Source organism: Ursus arctos, unplaced genomic scaffold (genome assembly GCF_023065955.2).
Source record: "Ursus arctos isolate Adak ecotype North America unplaced genomic scaffold, UrsArc2.0 scaffold_8, whole genome shotgun sequence".
Taxonomy (NCBI): domain Eukaryota; kingdom Metazoa; phylum Chordata; class Mammalia; order Carnivora; family Ursidae; genus Ursus; species Ursus arctos.
The window spans coordinates 51,877,663-51,894,417 of NW_026623100.1; the positions used below are offsets into that span (position 1 = coordinate 51,877,663).

General features: G+C 44.4%; 1 protein-coding gene across 1 annotated transcript in view; it reads right to left on the reverse strand.

Annotated features, from left to right (window-relative positions):
- STARD7 (StAR related lipid transfer domain containing 7) overlaps positions 1–16,060 on the reverse strand; it is a 29,423-nt gene extending 13,363 nt beyond the window's left edge. The window contains exon 1 of the mRNA XM_026479884.3: positions 7,507–16,060. Coding sequence (XP_026335669.1) covers positions 7,507–7,826 — 320 coding nt within the window. The 5' untranslated portion in view covers positions 7,827–16,060. The remainder of the gene's footprint in view (positions 1–7,506) is intronic.
- Between the last annotated feature and the right edge of the window lie 695 nt (positions 16,061–16,755).

Here is a 16,755-nt window from a genome sequence, read left to right on the forward strand (position 1 = left end):
GTCTTTAATTTTGATGAAGTCTAATTCATCTACTTTTTTGATTGCTTATGTCTGTGTTATAGCTAAGAAACCATCACTTTCTAATCCAAAGTCATAAGGACTTACAGCTGTTATCTTCTTATAAGAATTTTAGTATTAGAAAGAGTTTTAGTATTAGTTTACACTTTGATCCATTCTGAGTTAATTTTTTGTGTATGGTGTGAGGCAGGGGCTCTAAACTCATTATTTTGCATGTGCATCTCCAGTTGTCCCAATGCCATTTGAAGACTGTTTCCCCATTGAATTGTCTTGGCACTTTTGTTGAAAATCAACTGGCCATAAGTTTAAGGGTTTATTTCTAAACTCTCAATTTTAGTCTAACATTTATATATATATCCTTATACCAGTACCATATCATCTGAACTATTATAGCCTGGTAGCTTGGTATTAAGTTTTCAAATCAGGAAGACTGAGTCCTCCAACTTTGTCCTCCTTTTTCAAGAGTGATCTGACCATTCTGGGTCTTTTTCATTTCCCGCTGAGTATCAGGATCAGCTTGTCAATTGGGACAAAATAGTGTGCTAAGATTCTGATAGGGATTGTGTTGAATTTATAGATCAGTTTGGCTAGTACTGCTATCTTTACAATATTAAGTCTTCCAATACATGAACAGAGATCTTCCCATTTATGTGTCTTAAAATTTCTTGCAATGATCTTTTGTAGTTTTCAGCAAAAACATGGAGTACAATGTTGAATACAAGTGGTGAGAGCAGACATATTTGTCTTATTCCTGATCTTACGGGAAAAGCTTTCAGTTTTTCACCATTAAACTATGTTAGCTGTGTTTTTTGTAGATGGGCTTTAACAAACTGAGGAACTTTCCTTCTATTCCTAGTTGCTGAGTGCTTTTTATTTTATCATGAAAAGAGGTTGGACTACCAAATGTTTTGTATATACTGAGATGATTATGTGGTTTTTGTCCTTTATTCTATTAAAGTGTTGTATTAAACTGATTTTTATATGATGAACTAAACTTGCTTTCCTGAAATAAATCCCACTATTCCAATTCCTTTTTATGTATTACTGGATTCTATTTTGTTAGTATTTTGTTCAGAACTGCCTAAAGCTTTAAAACATTTCAAGATAACACCATATATTTTCTTCTGTTGTTGTATATCTTTTAGGGACATATACCTATAAAGACACAGAAAGGAATGCAATACAACAAACTGAGATAGATAATCTGGGGGAGAGAGGAGATTACAACTGGGCAATGGTACATAGGAGGCTTTACCTATACTATTTTCTTTCTAAAAATAACTGTATTTGGGGGTGCCTGGGTGGCTCAGTCGGTTAAGCAACAGACTTTTGGTCTGGCTAAGGATCATGATCTCGGCATCCTGAGATGGATGGAGCCTTGCGTAGGTCTCTGCGCTGAGCAGGGAGTCTGCTTGGGATTCTTTCTCCCGGCCTCTCCCTCCCCCCTCTGCTCTTCCCCCTGCGCTGCATGTGCTCTCTCCACCTTTTAAAAAATAAATAAATAAACTCTTTAAAAATATGTAATGCATTTGTAACATTCATGTTAAAGTCTTTTTATATATCCGAAACATTTTAAGTTTTGTTTTTTTTTCCTAAAGAGAGAGCAGGAGGGGATGGGCAGAGGGAGAGGGAGAGAGAATCTTACCCTAATCCACGTGGAGCCTGGTTAAGATTCTCTGTCCCCCTCTCCCTCAGCCCACCCCCTCATGCACACGTGTGCTCTCGTCCTCTCTCTCAAATAAATAAAACCTTAAAAACAAAAACAAATGAAAAAAAACATGGTTTGTATTTTCCCCTTAACCTTTAAATAGCGGTTAGGAAAGAAAGATTGCTGTCTGTCTGTATCATATACAACTACTGCTATAAGACTGAAGAAGACACCAACTACTAATACACTCTGTCTGAAATGCCCACTCATCTTCAACCTTCAATAAAACGTAAGGTTCAAGGTTAACTTCCAGGCAGAGTTAACCATATACATTTACTTTTATTCCGCACAGACACATATCACATTATATAATTAATCTTTGTATCTGCCTCCTTTACTAAACTATGAATTCCCTAATGTCCCAAAATCAGTCTCTTTCATATCTGTATTTCCAGCTCCTAGCAAGTACCTGGTAAACATAAGGCACTCAAATGTTTACTCAACTGAGTAACTATGAAAAGTAGGCCCCAATAATTCAAATTCTTATTAAAAATTACATAAATACATTATTTTAAAAGCCAAAAATTCAGTCATACTGGTAACCCAGTTACCCAGATTAAAAGTTTAGAGCAACCCAAAGCGATGATGACTATAAAGATCTGTGTTCCAGTCCTGCCTCTGCCAACTGGCTGTGTGATCTTACGCAAGTCATTTTACCTGTAAAGCCCTCCCTTTTTTCCACCTATAAAGTTAGGACATTATTTAAGGTTTCTATTAGCTTTAAAATTCCATTTTTCTGAATTTTAAACTTTTGACTTAGATGAAAATATTTATACAGGGGACGTTTTGTTGTTTTGACTGCCCAAAATCTTTTCATATTCAGGAGAATCCCAAAGTAAGTGGGATACAGCCCGCTCTCAAGCCCTAGCAGTTAGAGCACAGCACCTAATTTAAGTGAGATTAATTAGACACTTCTGGTAGAGAATATGAATCCTGAGGGAAATAATACAAGGCACAGCATCTTTTGGAGATTATTCTCAGTGATCCTGAAGGAACTGAGTGTCCAGCAGTGCAACCAATCTAGGGAAAACAAAACCAGCAACACTGCCCTGAGGAGATTATCCCTACAACAGGTCTTGGCTGTTCTCTTGGCCAACCTGTATTCTGGCCTTCTAGTCAATGCCCTGAGTGACCTAACACCTTTAATTAATCCCTTTGACTAATGCCTTTTGGCTTAAGTCAACCAATATCAGCTTCATTTGCAACCAAGAACCCTAGCCAGTACAATTTATAGTGATGCTCTGATGAAAAAAGTTTAACCATTTTTTAAAAGTTTTAATTTGAACTAAAAACTGCAAAACAGGATTCACCGCTACCACTGCAAACACATACAGCAATAGGGAAGGAACTTTACAATACACAATAAGATCTTTCAGGAGAAAGCAAAAGCAAAACCACAGCTAGACTTGCTTAGAGAACAATTCAGGCATCACATGGCACCAATTATGACATTTTTCAGGACTAGTAAGGCATTCTTCAATAAAAATTAAGCACCACCCTTGAATGGCATTCTTATCACATAATGAGGAAGGGCAGAAATACCTTATTAAAACTACATCAGAGGCCCTTAAAATTACAGAGTAATAAGATTTTAAGAATATTAAACTATGACTATATGCAATATTTTTAATGGCCTCCTAAGGTGGTACAGAGCTTCAGACCCATTGCTTAATCAACCTCTCCTATATAATTAAAGGTCACTAGGTGGCCTTGATTAAAATTATGAGACTAAGTCCCCAAAGGGGGAGAAATATGTCTTGTGAAGGCCATGACATTCATTCTTGAAATAACACAATCTAAATGCCGGCGCAAGACTGCATCATGAAATGCAAATGATTCTTGTCCCCAGATTCAACAACCTCTGAAGGGTCTCAACTTCTAAATGCTGACATGACATACATAATTAGCACAAAGGTGCCCAAAGTGACTCACTACCATGTAAGTGGAATAAGGAAAACCTCTCACCATACATCTCTTTAGCCTGCTGTGCCAAATCTTGTTTGGACAGGGTGGGTGTCTAAACCTTGTTATCTGAGACTTAAATAATAAGAAAGGACAAAAGAGATTATTCCCAAAACAGTAACAGCAGATTAGTAAGAGGATCAAGAAAAGACACCCAGCGCTTCCCTTTCTCCAAAATTAGAGTCATTTCAATATGTGAGAAAGGCTGGACCGAAAGATATGGAAACTGAAGTCATAAAACTATTAAAACAGAGTAGTAAGTATAACCAGTTTTGGCTCATGTAGGAGGTCCTGCCATCAGTATACAGAGTTTGACATAAAGGTCCAATATGATTCAAATGAAGCCATCCCTGTAGTCAGTAATTTCAGCAAGACAACTTCCTCATTTCACATAATCCCTTCCTTAAACTCCAAATTATTGTCAAAGTTAGAGACTTTCAAGTATAACTGTCATGAGGCACAAGAAATACAAGACATCATCTGGTTCATTGCAATTCTGGGCCAACTGGTTAATGCTAAAATAATGAAGACAATGTCAAAAAATTCAAATCAGGTTTTATGTAGTTCCGATGATCTAAGGATATGTCAGTAAAAAAAATCTTTAAGTGACAGTGGCAAAAAAGAAAATGGATTTCTTGTTGATCATCTATCTAATTAATAACCTACTGAAAAGTTAAAATTATTCTAAATGCCCTGAGACAATTTTCTTTATGAAACTTTACCGGCACTTACTCAAATTTCTGGAGCAATGGACTGTAACTTTTTTAAAATGAGGAGGGGTTAATGGAACATTTTCCCCTAGCCTTTCATATTTCTTAACTTCCTTCCTCTTTTTGTTCCTGTAACTTTTTTTTTAAAGATTTTATTTATTTAGGGGCGCCTGGGTGGCTCAGTCGTTAAGCGTCTGCCTTTGGCTCAGGGCGTGATCCCGGCGTTCTGGGATCGAACCCCACATCAGGCTCCTCTGCTGGGAGCCTGCTTCTTCCTCTCCCACTCCCCCTGCTGTGTTCCCTCTCTCGCTGGCTGTCTCTCTGTCACATAAATAAGTAAAAGCTTTAAAAAAGATTTTTTTAAGAAGGAGAGCACACGTGCGAGTGTGCACAAGCAAGGGAAGCAGCAGGCAGAGGGAGAAGCAGACTCCCTTTGACCAAGGAGCCCCAATGTGGGACTCAATCCCAGGACCCTGGAAACATGACCTGAGCCGAAGGCAGATGCTTAACCGACTGAGCATCCCGGGCACCCCTCCTGTAATTTTTTTTTTTTAATATTCCAAAGCAATAAAAAATTGCTACTATATTTTTCCATAAGATCTGCCCTGGGCTCACAGAACGAGTGATTCTATACCAAAAATAGTGACTGAAAGTTATTCTGTTTGACTTAAGTGAAATCAGTTGGATAAGAATCCAAACCAAGCCTTAAAAGACCTGATTTCTACACCTGGCCCCAGTCAAAGTCACTTTGTACAAATTACTTTTCTCAAATTTTCTTGCTGTTGCTAGATAAATGAGATTCTATTTGTTAAGACGTTCCTAAGCACAAGAGAACTGAAAGTAAGGTTATTCCTTTTCATTCTGAATTGTACTCGAATAACGTAAGAAAAAACACATACCACATTAAAGCACCCATTCAAAGAGAGTACTAGGACAAGAGGGTACAGAAACAGCAAAGAACCACCAAATGCTGTGATTTAGTGGCCATGGTACAATCATGCTCTTCTTCCATTATACAATGAAAAAAATGCACTTGTCCTGAGGCACATTCAACTGTGCTTCATTACAGAAGCCACCCAAAATCCTTTCACTAGAACAAAATCTAAGATGTTCTAAACTAGCTATGACAACCTCAGCAGCAGCTCCTTTAAAGCAAACTGAATACTTAAGCAAAGAAAGTTAACCTGAATCCAAAATATTTTATTCAATAAAAGACAAAATATTACAAACATGAGAAAACTATAGAACCACTTTACAATCAAGATATAGTTGAACAGCGTATTTGTCGCCCTAGCAAGGTAACATACATTTTTTAAAAATCCTCAAAATGGACACCATCAAATTTTAAGTACACGACTGAATTCAGGCTTGAACTGGAAAATGAAGTGTAAATGAAGGCCTTTGCTAAATAACAAGTCTGGAGGATGAAAAAGGCATCTTAAGTGTTCTGACTGACCTTAATCCGAGTTTATGATATTCCCAAGTGGGAAGAGAGCAATACCTCTTCAGGATCTTGATTAGAATAAAATATGTTTGTACAGCCCCTAGATTTCAGAAACAGCCCAAAGAGGGAAAAGAGGGAAATACAGTGAATACGGGGCCTGGTCATCAACCGGTCTCTTTCTGCCACAGTGGGTAGTAACTACTGACTCAAATGTTTACCACATTAATTTTTTACTTTGTTTCCTTCCCTAGCTCCTGCTAACAGCAGACCTACTGAACAGAGTCTCCAGGATATACTGTCCATAAAAACACATGAAGTAAGCCAAAGAATGTCATTTACCATGGAGGCCCCAACACTAGTCAATTCCCACCCCAAAACATCTTCCCTCTCTTTTGCACCAGGTAACCCTTTTCTGGTCTTTCTCCTCCTTCCCAAATAGATCCAACTGGGAATTTTCCTCTCAAACTTTACTGTGGAACATGGGTATTTCACCATCAAAAACAGAATGAAAATTCAAACAGTTAATTGATAATTTCTTAATTTAAAAGGTTTCCTCCCATAAATATTCTCACCCTTGAGCCTTTTTCATTAGACCAATGGCCAAGTTGCAAGATACTAACAGAAATTAGGCAAACTACCTATCAAAAAATAAACTACCCGCTTTATCATGTTAACATTTTTGTGAATAAGACAGTTGTTATAATTTTAAACTATTTATATCCTCAAGGTGGATATTTAGTGACCAGTAAATTTTCTATTTACTAATATTTATACAAATAATGTCTACTAATGCAAGAATCAGAAAACCACAGTCTAGGACCAACCACCTATTTTTGTAAATAAGGTTTTATTAGGAAACACAAATTTAGGGGGAGGGGAGAGCAGTTTAGGAACATCAGTTAAAAGGAAACACAGAGACACTGTAGAGAGCTAAATCAAATCAAAGCTAAATCATGAGATTACTTGAAAACTGTAAAGGCTCAGATTTAAAATCACAGATTAACAAATTCAATCAGTGGTACTGCATTTTTTCACACAGAAGTTTTGATGATGACAGCGTGATTTCAGAGCCTAATGAAACAGTATTTCCTAAATTCTAGTTAAAGCAGCAAAAATCTGACCTAATTTTTGCAGGTTAAAATGTCTGGGCTCCTGGTTTATCTGAGGAAGACAAAAATCCCTTCCAGCCACAAGAGTCACGATAACAAAAGAGCTTTCCGGGCATTTCTCACGATATCCCATCAGGAATCAAGTAGTTCTGTAATTGCATAACCATACCCTTAGGTCAAATTTAAAACCTGTTTTGAGTTTGCACCTTTCTGGATGAGTTAAAGATTACGTGAACAACGGGTTACATGCCTTCAATATCTAATTTATTTTTTACAACGTTATTTCTTCAGTGTCACGCTCCCTATTCAAAGTCTTCCCTCCTACGCTAACCTATACCTCGTTATTTCTAACCCGACAAGTGAAATTAACTGAGAGGCAATAAAAAACGTGGTTTGCTAAAACAGAATCAAGTTACTGGAACGCCACTTCAAGCACCACCGGGTAAACGGAGACACTGAGCCAAAAAGGCAGGCCCCAGGGTTCGCCGTGCCAACCTCCCAACCTGACCGGCCCCCACCCGCAGCGAACAGAAACGACCTCGCCGCAAGGCTCACCTCTGCAACTCCTCCTCCTGGATCCTCTCCTCGTCCCACACGAACACGCCAGCGAGCGCCGCCATCAAGGCAGAGGCATGGCCAGGACGGCCTCGCAGCCGGCGCCAGAGGCGTCCGAGGAGGACGCGGCGCGAGCTCTCAGAATAGAGGCGTCCGTACAGCTGCGCGATCTGCTGCGCGCGCCGCACACGCAGGCCCGTCACGAAGCGGCACTGATTGGCCAGCAGAGCTAGCAGTCCCCCGCCCCGCGCCCCCGCGCGCCCCGCCGCCGCCGCGCCCGCCACCCAGGCGGCCAGGGCCCGCGGCCTCCGCAGGAACATGCTGCCTGAGCGCGCCCCGCCCAGACCCCCTTACCCAGCCCCCCCGCCGCTGCGCCCGCCGCGCGCCCGGAGGCGAACTAGGCCTCCCTCACAGGGCAAAAGGAACGAGCCCGGGAAGGCGCGGCGGCCTGACGCCGAGTGCCCCTAACTGGCCGACCCCGAACTCGTCTCACGATCTAACAGGCTTTTCATCTCTCTTTGCAGCAACCGCTGAGGAAGAGTCCCCTTTGCGGAGAGAGTCGGTCATGGCACAGCCGCGGGGATGGCCCCGCAACCGCTGCAAGCGGCGTTCGTAGGCTCGGGCCGCGAACCCGACGGGCCGACGGCCCCTCAGCCCCGTTGGCCTCCTGCCTCCTTGGCGTCCTCAAGCCGGCGCCAGGGCTCGTAGTGTAGAGGGCCTGGGAAGCAGAGAGGTGGGCGGCTCAGTCACAGCAGCAGGTAAGGTCCCAGGCGTTCCGCGTCCGCCACATGCACGGCTCGCCTACAACCTACCCCCTTCGCGGCCGCCCGGGCCCTGATTGGAGGCGGCCCGGACTCCTCGGTGCTGATTGGCGCTACCAAGGACTCGTCACTTCTCCTTCCCGCCCCTTCGCGCAGCGTGCCGGGCCCCTGGCTAGCAAGGTAGGTGGCGCACCAGAGAGCTAGTCAAGGGCGCCTCAGAGATTGACCCGTAGACCCTGCCGCCGCCGCCGCCATATTCCGGCCACCCGACCCCACCCCGCGGAGGGGTGCGACCAAGTGCCAGTTAGGTTCCTGCGCGGTGCTCAATTGGTCTGAGAGACGGGGGAGCCTCGCCCCTTTCAGTAATTTGAGTGTAGGGTGATGGGGTCTCGGCATTTCCTCTGCGGGGTGCTGGGGGTGTCCAGGTTGGGGGGGAGGGCGGGGGCGGGACGGTGTAGACGCCTTTGGTGAATGGAGACCCTGCTGAGGCCTAGAAGTAGCTGCAGTCAAAACCTTCGATCTCTCCAGCCGGCTCTCCCACAAGCGCCTTAATAACCAGGGTACCGAGACGGTCTCCGAGGATCGGAGTCTTAGCACTCATCTCTCCGCGAACCCCACGTCGCTAGAGTGGGCAGTTGTGGCATCCTTATAGCCCAGGACACTCCAGAGAGCTGCGTGGGCAGGTGGCCTGTCGCAGGCTGGAAATGCGTAAGCCTCTCAGTAAAAGGGCAGCAGAATGGAGTTACTTAGGGCAGATGCCCCAGTTCGGCTAGTAGCTGTCCCGCTCCTTTTGACTCAAAGGTGCCGGCGTGAGAAGGTAAACAGGTTTCCTGAAAGCTACTTTTCACCTCCCATGAGCACCCTGACTAAACGATCTCGAAGGACATTAAATTATTATTCTGTACCCAATCTCGTTAAAATGAAACCGTTGGATGTCCAGTAGGAAAACCTTACACTAAATTGTTTCCTTAATTTTTTACACTTATATTAAGTACCTTACGGACAAGAAAAAGTCTCATAAAAGGACGTCTTGATAAAAAAAAGTAGTTGTGCTCATTCCAAGACAGTGCATTTAGAAATTTTACCCTTACTGTAGCCATTTGAGCAATTGCAGATGTTCTTAATAAACAGTGGTTCTCCAAAAAGATTAAAAAATCAAGCTTTACTAGAAGCTGAAATTTAGATCTGTCCAGGCTGTCTGATTTTACTCTGGGGATTCCTATTGATATTTATTTTTCCCTTGAAAGTAAGTAAGGAGAAGGGGTATATAACAGAAAATAGTATTTGAAGCTTTGTTAGAGTCAGGCTTTTCTCAGTGATGGCCAGAAGGGAAGTAGGGGAAGAGAGGTTGAACTTTCCTTCTGTCTTGCTTCCCTTGAGTAAAAGCTTAGTACTTCTACTGGTTTGGGGTTTTTTGTGTTTTTTTTTTCCCCTGTTTTTATCAAAATGTATTCTCAGGAACTCCTCTAATCTGGCCATTTTTCTCCATCTCTACTGCCTTTTTTCCTTCAGTACATAAATGCAAGTCCATCTTCAAAAAAGCTTTGAAAAAAAGGACGACTCCTCTTTCCAGATACCACCTAGCTTTCTTTCTTTACACAGCTATGATTTTGTTTTTTAAAAGGATGGCATAAATAAGCTTGCTGTCTCCATTTCTGTACCCACTTATCAATTCTTCCTCTTTAGAATTTTATAAATCAGTTTCTTCTACACCATTCTCTCTTCCACTTTTTTGTTTAGGCCCTAACAATATTCTGTAGCCTGATCTCCCTTCCAATCTATTATCAACAAACTGTTTTTGCTTGTGTATCTCCAGAACAAGTTGAAAAACTTTATTCCCTTTGTATATTTTCAAATTGACCCAAAATTCCTCATCATGAGCTTGTCCTCTGTAAGCTAGGTTCTGCCTTTCAGACCCACCGAAATAAAAAGTTGAATAGGCCCAGCAATAATTCATTAGTAAGACGGAAGTAGTACATCCAGAATTGGGTATGAACAGGATCGGGGCACAAGTAAGCTATACCAGCAGGTGGCCTAGACATCCATATTATCTACCATTTGTGGACCAGTGCCTCTCCATCAGCCCATACGTATGGCTGCATAGGAAGTGGGGTCCCTTTATGACCAGCTGACAAAGGACGAAAAACAAAACTTGATTTGCAGATAGGTCAGAATGGTATGTGGGTACAAGCAGAAAATGAACTGTGGCTGTACTGTAGCCCCACCCTGAAATGATCTTGAAAGACAGTGGCCAGAGAAATTCTCCCAATGGATAAATCCTCTCAATGGCACACCTGGCCATTCATGTTGTGTGGAAGGAAATGTAGCCATAGTTAGAATATATATGGACTGGCAGTTGGCTTGGCTGGTTGCCTGAGGACGTAGCAGGAGAAAGATTAGAAAGATGAAGGATTAGAAGGTCTGGGAGAGAGGTATGTATGTGGATGGACTATGTGAGTGGACATGAAGTGTGCAGATGCCCACCCGAGAGTATCTACCATGAAAGAGGCACTAAACAACAAGTAGAAAGAATGACTTACCAGTTGATGTCAGATGTTATCAGCCACCTCAGTACCAGCACAATGGGCATGTGAATGGCGTAGCCACGGTAGCAGGGATGGGAGTAATACATGGACCCAAGAGCATGGGTTCCCACTCCAAAGGCTGATGCCACTGCTGAATGCCCAGACTTGCAGCAATGAATACAATGCTGAGCCCCCCAAATGGCAGTATTCCTCAAGGAGAGCAACCAAGTGCTTGACAACATTGGATACTTTCCATCCTGGAAATGGTATCAATTTATTTTGACTAGAATTACTACATTCTGGGTGTGGTTTGCTGCTTCTGCCTGTGGGGCCTCAGTCAGCACCAGTATCTTCAGTGTTGACTGAGTGACCCATAAACATAGTATCCCACATAAAAATGCAGCAGACCAAAGGACCTATTGCACAGCCTTGAAGGTGGGTGAGTGGCACATGACCATGGGATCCACTGGCCTTATCACATTCTGTACCATCCAGATGCCAGCATGAACAGAGAGAAGGAATGGCCAGTTGAAGGCATAGCTGAGGTTCCAGCACAGAGATGGTACCAACTAAGGATGGGCTACCACCTTCCATGACACAGTGTACGTTCTGTCAACAGTCAATATGGTGCTATGTGCCAATAAGAATAGATAGCTCCGTGGAGCAAGGGGTGAAAATCGGAGTGGCTTCACTTACCATTAAGCCCAGCAATTCCATTGGGTATTTCTGTCACTGCAACTCTGAGCTTTGAGGGTTTTGAAGTCCTGGTTCCCAAAGTGGAAGTCTTTTCATCAGGGGCTATAGCAAAAATCCCATTGCACTTTAATTTACAAGTGCCACCAGGCACTTTGAGCCCTTCATGCCAAGGGACCAGCAGGCAAGAAGCAGGATGTCACCATCTTGGCAGCAGTAATTGACCCTGATTATCAGGAAGAGCCAGGGCTGCAGTTACACAGTGGGAGCAAAGAGGAAGATGTTTTCGGCACCCAAACAGTCCAGCTGGCTGTCTCTTTGTCATACCCTTGCTCAATTTTGATAGTAAATAGGGAAGTGCAGCAGCCAAGGACTGAACAGGATATGGTGACCAGGCGCTCAGCAGAGGTGCTTCCTGAGGGTGAGAAGCACCTAAAATGGATGGTAGAGGAGGAAGATGACAACAGTTGGGGGCTCAAGACCAGCTGTAGTGGTGGGAAATGTGGCTCATCCTATTAGCCATCCGTTTTCCCCAGAAAAATCAAGCTGCTCCCAAAACTTATACAAACAAGTGGATCTGAGTAGTAGGCATTAAGGAATATTGGATACCAAGATATGCCACCCAGGTCCACCTTCAGGATTGAAGGGCTTCTTGCCCCTAGGACTTTGAGTATGCTGGGGAACAGCCCTCAATTATCAGCCCGCTTCAGGGATTGCCCTCAGGTGATAAGACTTCCTCACCCAAGGTAACACCTTCCTCTCTGGGGACAGCGTGTATCCAATGACTGGCTGAAGCTAGCGTTTAAAGGCTTGGTCCCCCAACCCCAATTCAGGACAACTCGAAAGGCTGTATCAGCTTCAGAACTCTGGGGAGTCAGCTAAGGCCTTTACACCCCACCTTCTCCTTCTAACCAAAACTACTACTTCCTTCCCTTCCTCCATAGGTGTTGAACCTGAGAACACTCCCAATACCACATGCTAATCTTCATCTTTCAGTCTGCTGCCCAGGGGACCCAACCTGAAAGACCCTCTGTCATCAAGCTCAATCGAGTATGTCTGTCCAGGGAACTGGTACTGGAAGTCAGGTCATGGGCTCTCCCTGCCTGTAAAGTGCTATGGGCACTGCCTACTCCCCTCCAGTTGTCTTTCTCTGGTATCCCTTAGATGCCCTTGCCCTCTGACCTGCCCTTCCTCATGGCAAGTTCCTCATGCAGCCTCCAGGTCCTACACTGGACATCATCTCTCCGGTTTGGGGATCTGGCAGAAGTAGGAAGCACCAATTTATTGACTTAGCAGCATATGTAAAAATCATTTCTTAGGCCTTGTACCTGAGGATAGGCATTCCCCAGAGAATTAAATGGGCCCACTATAAGTTAATTAGGCTTTGATGCCCATGCCCTGATCCCTTTTCCCCAAGTACTTGGAAAGTAAGTTGTCTGAGCCTGATGCAAACCTGGACTCCCAACTGTCATGCCAAGAGGCAGCCGTAATTGCCTTCTCTTCCCTTCAAAATGGTATGTAACCCAGGGGTGCCTGGGTGGCACAGTCGTTGAGCGTCTGCCTTCGGCTCAGGGCGTGATCCCGGCGTTCTGGGATCGAGCCCCACATCAGGCTCTTCTGCTGGGAGCCTGCTTCTTCCTCTCCCACTCCCCCTGCTTGTGTTCCCTCTCTCGTTGGCTGTCTCTGTCAAATAAATAAATAAAATCTTTAAAAAAAAATGGTATGTAACCCAAAGCTCTGTTCATCTATTATTCAGAACAGAAAGCGTTGACAGTATTCATCCACTTACTCATACATATGTGCAGTCTTCTCCTAGCAGGCAGTTTCCCCTAATTCACAACTTAGGAACAATTCATCTGTCTTTGTCATCAAGGATAGAGCTGTATATGAAACCGCCAGGCCAAAGACATCTCACGTTAGCTCTTCCAGAACCAGATCAAAATCCCTTGGATAAAAGAGACTCATCCCAGTCCTTAAACAAGAGATTAATGTGAGCCTAGGGCTGCTGTTGGCCATCTTCACCACCTCTGGGGAGAGACTATCTGAGCCCATAAGCAGAACAGAGAGAGAAATAGTGTCGTGACATCATCATTTGAGCACCTGGATCCAGCCAGGTCACCTTTTCCGTTATGGAAAACAATAAATTCTATTTAATTAAGATATTTCTGTGTTAAGAGTTCTGTATCCTGCAGCTTTAAGTATTCTGACAATACCTTTACATTCCAGAACCTCGTGGGTTGGGTCCATCCACCTTATCACTCCGCTCCTGTGGGTTATCACCACTGCTCAAAACACACACTCACTGTCTTCCAAAGCCTTTCCCTCTCTTTCCTGCTTTCACACCATTGAGTACATTATTCCCTCGTGAAAGCCTACCCATTCTTCAAGGCCCATATTAAGTCTCTCCCCCTTCATGAAGCCTTCCTGGACCATTACAGTCTCAAGGGGCATCAAGTGCCCTTATCAGGTCTCTGCCTTACAGATTTCCTCTTCCTTGACAGCTGGACTGGAAGGCCCTTGAGGGCAAAGACTGTATGTGTTAATAAATTTGCATTCTTCACAAAGCACGTTGTGTTCATTGTATTTGGTGAGTGAACACTGGATAAGAAAACACGACCCCCTGGTCCCAATGAACTTAAAATGTGAAAAACAAGACATAAAGCCTGTCAACCTAATAGCGTGTGTGTTCAAGTGGACACATGCACAGATTCCTCTCACCACTCTACTAGAGCACAGAGAAGCAAACCAGTGGGAAAGAATGAATAAGGGACAGCCCTCCCCCTTTTAAAACAAAACCCACCCACCACCCCAAGGTTATTCCAGAAGGAAACTCCCTGCCAGTAGTGGTGGCACTAGAAATCTAGGTGAGAAAACCCCAAGAGGAAGGTAAAACCAAGGTGGAGGACTGAGTTTCAGTGTCTAGTCAGACCACACCGTGAAGGGAAGATCCTTTAAAGGGCTAGCTGCCATTTTTGCTACAGAGACAAAAAGAACAGGAAGCTTCCAAACAGGGTTGCCTACAGGCCCTGTGCCTTCAGCCCCATTCTCAGAGCCATACAAGCCCTTAAATAAGATGGAACCACAGATGTTTCTTTTAAAGTTTTTTGTTACCAAACTCTTTAGACACATGGTTGGGATGAGGGGCCTCTATCTCTCCTTGAACTCATCGTACAAAGCCCCTCACCATCCACTGTGTTGTTTTCCCACTGAGCTGAGTGGGCAGACCAGGCTAACATAAATCCTTCAGCTTTTTTTTTTTTTTTTAAGATTTTATTTATTTATTTGAGAAAGTGAGCAAGCAAGAGAGCACGAGCAGGGGGAGAGGGAGATGTAGACGCTTAACCAACTAAGTCACCCAGGCATCCCCTTAAATCCTTCAGCTTTAAGAGACCACTGACACTGAAATCTCTCCTGAGGAAACCGCCTCCTCCCCTTGCCCACAGCAGAAAAGCCAAGCATTTTCCCCAAAGTGAAGAACGGATATCTTAATTCTCAAAGTGTATCTTTAAACAGAGTGCCTTCACTTTGGTTACCCCAATCAGACAGGAGACATTTTCTCCCCTCCATGCGCCTCCCGACCACATTAAAAATGCCACTCCCGGGGTGCCTGGATGGCTCAGTCAGTAAGTGTCTGCCTTCGGCTCAGGTCATGGTTCTGGGGTCCCGGGATTGGGCCCCACATCAGGCTCCCTGCTCCGAGGGGAGCCTGCTTCTCCATCTCCCTCTGCTTGTGCTCACGCTCTCTCTCTCAAATAAAATCTAAAAAAATAAAATAAAATGCCACTCCCACAAAAAATGCAGGGGAGACTTTAGGCTATTTGAAACCAAGGGCCAAAAAGTGTATTCATTCCTTTGTCTCCCCACAGAACCTTGAGACCTATGAATTTAGTGGCTGATGGAATGGACATTTGTGGGTAAGCTGTCAGCTGAAGATTCTCTAGTTATTTTAAGAAAACTGCTCTTCCCCAGGATGCAACCACCCCTTCTTCGGTTCCCCAAGGTTCTCTCCTTGCTGCCCTTCACACCCTGCATCTTCTCATCCGTGAGCCCCTCTAGGCCCGCATTGCTGGCTCTGCCTCCATGTCGTGAGACACCAGGCCCTGGGAGCCAAGTGACTGCTCTCTTCTTCCCCTTCTGCCAGGTTCCAGGACCCCACACCACTTCCCGTTTCCCATACCCTCAGACCCAGGTGACTGTCACCAGAGTCATTAAAAGCAACCTGGGTCCCTCCTTCCTCTTCTCAAAACCTATCCAGGATTCCCCACTGCTTATAGTGCTCAAATGGGCCCCTCTCACCTTTCTAGCCTCTTCTCTCACCACATCCTGGCCTTCAGTTGTGCTTCTGCTCTTGCTATTCCCTCAGCGGAGTTCCCCACACCCTACCTCCACACCCCCCACTGCAAGCCTGGCTCAAGCTTCCTCCTTCACGAAGCCTTTCGTAATCACTCAGGTCACAACCAGCCTCCCCTCTTGGCACAGCTCTTTCCCCAACTGTCCATTAAACCACTTACTTCACTGCCTTTTTGTGAACAAGTCCATTTCCTGAACTAAGAATATAAAATCCTTGGCGAAAGGGCCGCTGGTCATCACATTTCTTCTCCCAGTGCCTAAAAGTGCCTCGTATACGACACAAGGCGCCGTTCGTAAATGTCTGAAATGAAATGAAAGGAGAGAGAACACATTCCTAGCTCTGAAGAAAGATGGATACTCTTCCAAAGAATAAAAAAGAACGCCTGAATGGGCTGCTCCTCAAAGAGAGCCCTAAGCTCGTTTACCGTGATACCCAGGTGGGGCCCAGTGTGTCGGCTGGATGAGGGGAAAGTGGGTAACCACGTGAGGCATGGACACTAAAGGACTCTTCCACAAGTTACGCCCCTGGTACTGTCTCCACTCACAGGCCTCTCCCTGCAGGTAATCATTCCCTGTGCTTTCAAAAGAGCAGCTCCTTCTGCAAGTCCTAGCTCTGAAGAAGTCTGTTTCTTCCCACACCGTGGCTGGAGTTCGGAGGCAGCTTTCTCTTCCGCAGCTAACTAGCAGCTGCAGACGAGAGCTCAGGGTTTGAAGTCAGGGACTTGGGCTGGAGGCATCTACTGGTCCTAGGCTTGGGACCCTGGTGTGGAAGTTGTCAGGATTAGGAGGGTCTTAGAGGTGGAAGTGCCTTGCATGGCGTAAGCACATGCAAGTCCCCCCCCACTTTTTTTTTTAATTACACACTCCATCAATTTCTCCTCCTTCTCTAAGTGGAAGGGAACAGACCAAATCAGGGAAAT